The sequence below is a fragment of the Mandrillus leucophaeus genome, unplaced genomic scaffold, assembly GCF_000951045.1.
Source record: "Mandrillus leucophaeus isolate KB7577 unplaced genomic scaffold, Mleu.le_1.0 Scaffold590, whole genome shotgun sequence".
Lineage (NCBI taxonomy): Eukaryota > Metazoa > Chordata > Mammalia > Primates > Cercopithecidae > Mandrillus > Mandrillus leucophaeus.
In genome coordinates, this window is record NW_012106364.1 from 442,871 (window position 1) to 451,278 (window position 8,408).

The following is an 8,408-nucleotide window of genomic DNA, read 5'->3' on the forward strand; positions in this document are numbered from 1 at the left end:
GTGGTGGCAGGTGCCTATAATTCCAGCTACTTGGGAGGCTGAGGTATGAGAACCATTTGAACCTGGGAGGCAGAGATTGACCTGAGCCAAGATTGTGCCACTACACTCCAGCGGCCCGGGCAAGAGAGCAAGACTCTGTCTCAATAAAAACAAAACAAAAAACATGAAATCCAAATTCTCAGACCCTACCCCTAATCTAGTGAATCAGATACTGTGGGTATGAGTCCCAGAAATCTGTGTTTTAACAAACTCTCCATGTGATTTTTTTTTTTTTTTTCTAATTGAGGGTTAGGGGGCAGTCTCACTTTGTTGCCCAGATTGGTCTCGAACTCCTGGGCTCAAGCAATCTGCCAGCTTTGGCCTCCCAAAGGGCTGGGATTACAGATGTGACCCACTATGCCCAGCCTCTCCAGGTAATTCTAATGCACAATCAAGTTTGAGACACTGAATGACCCCAGTGGTTTTCACCCTCAGCTGCACATTAGAATCTTCTGGGGAGCTTTCCAAAATGCCTAGGCCCCATCCCCACATAATTTGATTTGATTAGTTTGATGAAGGACCTAGCCATGTTCAAAATTCCCACAAATATTCTAATATGCACAGCAATGCTGCTGCTCCGCAAACCACATATTGAGTTAGGAAGGTAGTAGGCTATGTGCCACTTAAAGGTAGGAATTATACCTTATCTCCCCGGTGCCTGGTGAAATATCTGGTAGTAGTAGTCACTAAATGCTGAATAAATAAATGCTCGAATGTATTTATTCTGTAACCCATCTTTGCCACTGCTATCTCTCTCTTTTTTTTTTTTTTTTTTTTTTTGAGTCTTGCTGTTGCCCAGGCATGGCACGATTTCGGTTCCCTGCAACCTCCACCTCCCAGATTCAAGAGATTCTCCTGCCTCAGCCTCTCAAGTAGCTGGGACTATAGGCGTGCACCACCACCCCTGGCTAATGTTTTTCTTTTTCTTTTTTTGTTTTTTTTGAGACAGAGTCTCGCCCTGTCACCCAGGTTGGAGTGCAGTGGCACGATCTAGGCTCACTGCAAGCTCCGCCTCCCGGGTTCACGCCATTCTCCTGCCTCAGTCTCACAAGTAGCTGGGACTACAGGCGCCTGCCACCATGCCCGGCTAATTTCTTTTTTGTATTTTTAGTGGAGATAGGGTTTCACCGTGTTAGCCAGGATGGTCTCGATCTCCTGACCTCGTGATCCACCTGTCTCAGCCTCCCAAAGTGCTGGGATTACAGGTGTGAGTCACCGTGCCCGGCTGACTAATTTTTTTTGTATTTTTAGTTCAGATGGGGTTTCACCATGTTGACTAGGCTGGTCTCAAACCCCTGACCTCAGGTGATCTGCCCTTCCTGGCTTCCCAAAGTGCTGGGATTATAGGCAGGAGCCACCGCACCCAGCCTGCAACTGCTATCTCATTTGAACCACACACATACTCTTATTCCTCTTGCCAGAACTCAGAAAAGCCATGGCTCCTGTTCATCTGCCCTTGTCCTGCTACCAGGTAAGACCCCTTACTTTTGCTATCCTGGGAGCTGTATCAAAGTTAGGAGGGGCAGCAAACTATCCCTTCCCGTTAAAGCCAGCTCATAGAACCCTGACATTCATCTCTGGCGCTCCCATTAACTCTGTGATCTGGAACAAGTCACTTTCCCCCTCACAGCCTCAGGAGCTTCCTGTGTCACAGGCTAACACCTGACCACCTCCCTTTGTGGAGTTGTTATGAGACAAAGTCTATGAGGCCTTGGCTGTGCAGAAAGTGCTTACTAATGGAAGTCATTTTCATTAGTTAACACAGGGACAGTTAGCAACCCTCACAGTTTGGGTTGCCAGATGAAATATAGAATGACCAATTAAATTTGAATTTTGGATACACAACAAATGGTGTTTTAGTACAAATGTGCCCCGAATATTTCATTCATTACCTAAAATCCAAATTTAACTTGACATCCTAGTATTTTCTTGTTGTTGGGGAGGAGGGAGCTTTTTTTTTTTTCTTCCTAAATCTGCAACCCTACTCACTGTGAGTCAATGCTCCATTTTTTGAACTTATGCCAATCACTTGAGAACCTTTACTATGATCTTCTCAGCACAAAGTTGGGAACCACAGCTGAAGCCCCTCTCCCCTGTTGCCCAGATCTGTTGCAAAGAGTGAAAGAAAGGCTTAAGAAGAGACAGGGATGAATCCTAGCCAAATCTTCAGAGAAAGCCCCTGACCCACTCAAAATCCTCCATTACAGTGAGAGCTGTAGTTTCACAATTGTTTAAGTGATAGATTATTTTAAGAAAGTCTGTTTTCCTGCTAAACTGTTAAGTTCCATGAGGGCAAGGATAACTGCAGTCCTAGCACCCAGCACAGTACCTGGCACATAGTTGGTACTCAAATAAGTATCTGAATGAGCAACAGTCTGTCTTTTCCCCATCTTTATTCCACATCCTTCCCACTCCTTGCCTTTTCATTTCCCTACCCAAATGCCATTTTCAAAGTGCTTTGAGACCCTCAACTAACCAAACTATGTGTTCAGATCAATTTACAGATCACCAGTGGCTTCACAATCTGGATCTCTTTTGATCTTTACAATAATCTTGGTAGGGACACAGAGCAAGGATTATTAGCTTTGTTTTACAGATAAGAAGACTGAGACCTTGCTAGGATGAAGTAACTTGCCCAAGTTATGCAATGGGTTAAGTTGTAGCTGTGACTCCAGCTCAGATGAGAGGCTAGAGGGCATCTGTCTCACCCTGCCCTTCCCTCTCTTTACCCCCTCCTCCCCATACCCCAAGTAAGGGCCTAGGGGACCCCTCTGACTGTTCTGCCACTTGCAAACCCAGATGCCAAAGGAAGAGTTTCCCCCAAGTCCAGAGTGCTGGAGGCAGCATCCGAGCAAGCCAAACTCAGTCCCGTACTGCTACTTCAATAAACCTGAGATCTACACACACTGGCACGACCTGTATGATCAGCGAGAGGAACGGGAGGCTGAGAAGATGTTGAGGAAAATGAGAGATGACCATAGGTGTGTTTTGCTGGCCTCCATATTCTCCTCACTCTCCACATATTCTAGGAAAGTAAGGAAGGGCAAGGAAGGGGTGGCCCAGGGATTAAGGCAAGTCAGCCTACAGGTCCCAGAGAGGAGCTTAGGGCGGCTCGGCTCGGCTCAGCTCCACCTGGCTTGGCCGGCTCGGCTCGGCTCTGGTGGATATCACTGAGTCCTCATCTGTCTTCCTCTGGTCCCATTTCTGAGGTGGGCCGCAGCCCTGTGGCAGAGGTGAGGGTGCAACCTGAGGAGGGAAGGTACAAGGGGACCAAAGCTGCCTATGCAATTTCTCACACAGGTACATCAAAGAAGTACATCAAACCCACATCCAAATGTTCCATCTCCCCATGAGCAAGCTGACTATAAAATCTGAGATGCGATCTAGGCCCTTAGAGCCTACCTGGGACCCACTGAAGTGGCAAAGATTAAGGGTCAGGACCATGTGGGAGAGGACGTGGGGGACTCCCTCCCTCTGGGTGCCCTTCCCTTGGGCTCACACCATCCTTCAGCCCTCAGTCCTTGCCTGAAAAACAGAGGGAGGGTAGGAAAAGGGATTGGATTGGATGAGCTCCCCTTAGTTTGAAATTCTGTATTTTTCTCTGTCTTCCTTTCCACTGGCTGCCTTGGATGGGCAGGAACTCACAAAAAGCCTGGAATCTCCCAGAGAGGATGAGCAATTCTATGCAGCACAGGTGAGAAAAGGCAAGAACACAGGAGGGTGGTTACAGCCAGGAATTGGTCGAGCTGGAAAGTAAAAAGCTGCTTGATGTGATGGTGGTTGTGGGGATGGTATTCCAAGCACAAACTCCAGCTGTGTCCAGAGAATGGTAACTCCTGGGGATGGTGTCCAGGGTTCCTTCTCTTTCCTCCATCCCTCTTCCTGCAGGCTCTGGGATGCTTACGCATCAGTGACAAGTTTGTCATGAAGGCACTACAGCAGGTGGTGAGTCTGAGAACTGCTGGAGTTCAGGAAAGAAGGAAACAGGGTCTGAGATGTGTGGTACATGGGCATAGACAAGGCTCCTCAGGGTGCTAGGATGGCAGCTCAGATCCAGTAAGGACATAGCCACCACTGTGCAGCATGCCCCCATCTCATGTCCTTGGCCTCTTAGAAGAGCAGCTGGATCTAAAAGATGGGGAAGGAAGAATCTGAAGATCCCCCGGTCTAACCAAAAAGACATTGGACTGAAAAGCCAGGAAAGTCTGAAAACCAGAACAGAGTACATTCTCTGCCTTAACTGGAAACACCGCATATGTACACATCAGCTTACCACTGGGAACATGCATTCTTAATATCCATAATCTCATTTAACTCTTACAACAACACCAGGAATTAGTATCTGTATTTTTTTTAAAGAAAATGAAAGCTCTGAAACACCAAGGGTCTTGCCCAAGGCCAAGTGGCTACTAGATACCAGATAGAGATTTGAACAAACATCTAACTCCCAACTGCATTGTTCCTTCCATTGAACCATTTTGCCTGTATTCTGTATTTGAGAATAGATAGGTCACTTTCTAGGCTTCAGTTTCCTCTTTTGTAAAATGAGAAGTTAAGCTGAGACAATCCCTAAAGCTCTGACATTCCATCACCTTATTATATGTTCCTACCACCTGCCTCTTAAATTAGGCCCAAACTGGTCCAGAGAAAGTACAGTACGAGGCCTACCGAACCCTGGCCATCCTGGGTAAGTATGTCATCTTCCTTGGTGGGGAGTTGAGAAAGTGTAACCACTTTCTCCTTTGGGTAAGGACAAATGGGTGAGGAGCAAACACCTACTCCAACCTAGCACTTGGCAAGGCCTGAGAACTATCCCAGTTATGTCGAACCAAGAGAGGAAGGTGGGGTGAAAAGGGAAAAGAGATTAGAGAGAGGGAGAGGGAGGGCGCTTGGAATTGTGTTCATGTTCAGTCAGCTGCCCTGGTATCCTGGGAGGATGGGCAACACCGTGGTACCTAGGACTTGGAACTTAGGTCTCAATAGCAAAGTGGAGTTCAATAGGTCCTTGCAGAGAAGGGCAGTACCAGAGGCTCTGCCCTGACTTGAGGCCCCTCCCTGTCCAGGTTGCCTAAATAAGCATGTGATCCGGGCTCTCATCAAACAGCTGAAGGAGAAAAATGAGGGTCAAAGGATGGAGACTTTGACGGGGCTACGAATGGCTCTTAACTCCTGGGCTGCTGTCTCTAAAGACAAGGTGATTGGGAGGACAGTCAACTAGGGGCAAAGCTGGACAAGGTAATTGATAGGTTTAGCTGGGGGTTGGGTGAGGAAGAAGTTAACCTAGGACAGCTTTGATAGAGGAAGACACTGTCCTTGAGGAGTTCCCTCGGAAGTTGAATAGAAGCATATGGCTTGGCCATTTACTAGTCCATTTCTGAAAAGCCAAATTTCAGAGCTGCAGTTTGTATTTAAAATGGAGAATGGAGACAGTACAGATGGTTCCAGATTTAGATGGTTTAACTTACGATTTTTTGACTTTACAACAGTGCAAAAACAACACATATTCAGTACACTCCTTAACTTACCATGAGCATGACATTACAACCTGATAAACTCATCCATGGGATGTCATTGTAAATAGAGGAGCATCTGTAATTGCCTGATAGTACTGTTGAGAGGACTAAATGAGATAATGTATGTAAAACACCTAGTACAATGCCTATGCTCTTTCAGTGGTAACCATCATTATCATTATCATCTCTAAAATAACTTATTAAGGTAAAACCTGTCAAGAAGACACGGGGCCCAAGAGAGTCCTCAGACCCTACTGGTTTTTTCTCCTCTAGTGTTCTCTTACTTTGACCCCATCATTGCTCTATGTAAAAGAGAATCCATCATTCATCCATTTATTCAGCAAATATAAAATAAACAGCTATCATGTGCCGGGCACTGTCCTAGGCCCTTGGGATATAGCAGTGAACCAGACAGGCAAAGATATCTGTCCTTATGGAGGAGGTTACCCTCTAATGGGGGAGACCCATCATAACCAATAAATTTATTTTTAGAAAATTAGGCTGGGAATGGTGGCTGACGCCTGTAATCCCAGCACGTTGGAAGGCTGAGGCGGGTGGATCACTTCAGGTCAGGAGTTTAAGACCAGCCTGACCAACATGGTGAGACCCTGTCTCCACTAAAAATAAAAAAAAATAAAAAAAAAAAAACTTAGCCAGGCATGGTGACACACACCTGTAATCCCAGCTACTTGGAAGGCTGAGGCAGAATTGCTTGAACACAGGAGGCAGAGGTTGTAGTGAGCCAAGATTGCACCATTGCACTCCAGCCTGGGCAATTAGAGCAAAACTCCATTTCAAAAAAAAAAGAAAAAGAAAATTATGTAGTATGTTAGAGGTGACAGGTACAATGGAAACAATTACATAGCAGGGTAAGTAAGAGTGATCAGGAGTGACAAGTGGGAGTAGGGATGGGTTGCAATGTTAAATATAGTAGACAGGGAAGGCCTCATTTAGAAGGTGCATTTGAGCAAAGACATAAAGAAAGTGAGTGGGTTAGCCTTACAGATATCTGAGAGAAGACATTCCAGGCAGAAGGACCAATGCAAAGGGAGGAGTATATTTGGCATGGTTAAGAAAGCAAGAGGGCTTTCAAGCATGGCGTTTGGTTGGTGAGGACCTACACAGGTTCAACAAGGGTATCAAGAAGTGTTACTTCTCTTCGGGGCCCACCTACCCCAAGCCACGACATGATGTTTGTCCGCAATGATTGCAAGGTGTTCAGATTTTGTAAATCTAAATGTCATAAAAACTATAAAAAGAAGCGCAATCCTCACAAAGTTAGGTGGACCAAAGCATTCCGGAAAGAGCTTACAGTGGATAATTCATTTGAATTTTAAAAACATAGAAATGAACCTATCAAATGCTAGCAAGAGCGATGGAATAAAACTATTGATGCAATGAAGAGAGTTGAAGAGATCAAACAGAAATGCCACGTTAAATTTATAATGAACAGATTGAAGAAAAATAAAGAGCTACAGAAAGTTCAGGATATCAAAGAAGTCAAGCAAAACATCCATCTTATCCGAGCCCCTCTTGCAGGCAAAGCGAAGCAGTTGGAAGAGAAAATGGTACAGCAGTTACAAGAGGATGTGGACAAGAGGATGCTTCTTAAAAATCTCTGTAACCATTTCTTTTATGTACATTTGAAAATGCCCTTTGAAGACTTCGAACTGCTAAATTATTAGTTTATTTTTTACATAAGGTCACTTAAATGAAAAGTGATTAAAATATATCTTTCCTACATTGCCATCTACAAAACATCAGGTATTATGAATGTTAGATTTCATCTCAGTGTTAAATCTTCACTAATAGATTTATGTAAATCATGAAAATTCTACTTATAACTACAGAAGTGAATTGTGGACGTAAAACGGTTATGCCATTTGGATAATGACATTAGGCAGCATATAATAACTAATGGCTAAAATCCATGGCTAGTGATATATAAAACAAAATATTCTTTGCAGTAAAATATTCCCTTTATTAATGTTACAGAAGGAGGAACACATCAAGGAACTAACAATCTGTATGACACTGTCAAATATTATTTTGATTTTAATATTTCCTATTTTGGTTTATTTGCATCTTAGAAGAGCATAATGACATTGTTTGATGAAGCCTAATTATGCTGGACTGCTTTGACCTGGTTTAACCCTTCTGATAGGTAGTTGTGGATGTTGGGGATGAGAACTGAATAATCTTTGCCTGGAGTGACACTACACTCTAGAGTTTCCACTTTGGAGAATATTCAGTTCTAACGTGTGATTCCCGGTAGAACAAACTTTATTTTTCTAGCCTACCAATGATCTAGAAGCAGAGGAATCCCAGTGCCTTTTAAAAGTTGTTATGTGGTTTTCTTTTAAAAAGCTCGTTTTTGGAAAGTAGAATTTATGGGTACAACATCTGCTCATTATTTGCACATAAAACCATTTAAAAAGTAAAAAAAAAAAAAAAAAAGCAAGAGGGCCAGTGTGGTTAACGTGAAGTAAGAATACAGCAATAAGAAATGAGGTCCAGTTAAAGAAGTTAATAGGAGACTAAGTCATATGTGGCCTTCTGGGCTGTTTTAAGTACTTGGGCTTTTACTTTGAGTGAAATAGGGAGCCAGCTGGGTGCAGTGGCTCACCCCTATAATCCCAGCACTCTGGGAGGCCGAGGTGGGTGGATCACAAGGTCAGGAGATCAAGACCATCCTGGTCAACATGGTGAAGCCCCATCTCTACTAAAATACAAAAAAACAAAAAAAAACAACAACAAAAAACTAGCCGAGCATAGTGGCGCATGTCTGTAATCCCAGCTACTTGGGAGGCTGAGGCAGGGGAATCGTTTGAATCCAGGAGGTGGAGGTTGCAGTGA

At 44.2% G+C, this 8,408-nt stretch overlaps 1 protein-coding gene across 2 annotated transcripts in view; it reads left to right on the forward strand.

The window, feature by feature from the left end:
• Window positions 1-8,408, forward strand: part of HEATR9 (HEAT repeat containing 9) — a 23,536-nt gene that overhangs the window by 8,590 nt on the left and 6,538 nt on the right. The window contains exons 2-8 of one of the 2 annotated variants that reach the window (XM_011999409.1): window positions 1,461-1,510; window positions 2,839-3,020; window positions 3,340-3,472; window positions 3,677-3,733; window positions 3,928-3,984; window positions 4,669-4,726; window positions 5,103-5,233. In XM_011999409.1, coding sequence (XP_011854799.1) covers window positions 1,461-1,510; window positions 2,839-3,020; window positions 3,340-3,472; window positions 3,677-3,733; window positions 3,928-3,984; window positions 4,669-4,726; window positions 5,103-5,233 — 668 coding nt within the window. The remainder of the gene's footprint in view (window positions 1-1,460; window positions 1,511-2,838; window positions 3,021-3,339; window positions 3,473-3,676; window positions 3,734-3,927; window positions 3,985-4,668; window positions 4,727-5,102; window positions 5,234-8,408) is intronic. The other variant, XM_011999410.1, reaches the window with a different exon arrangement.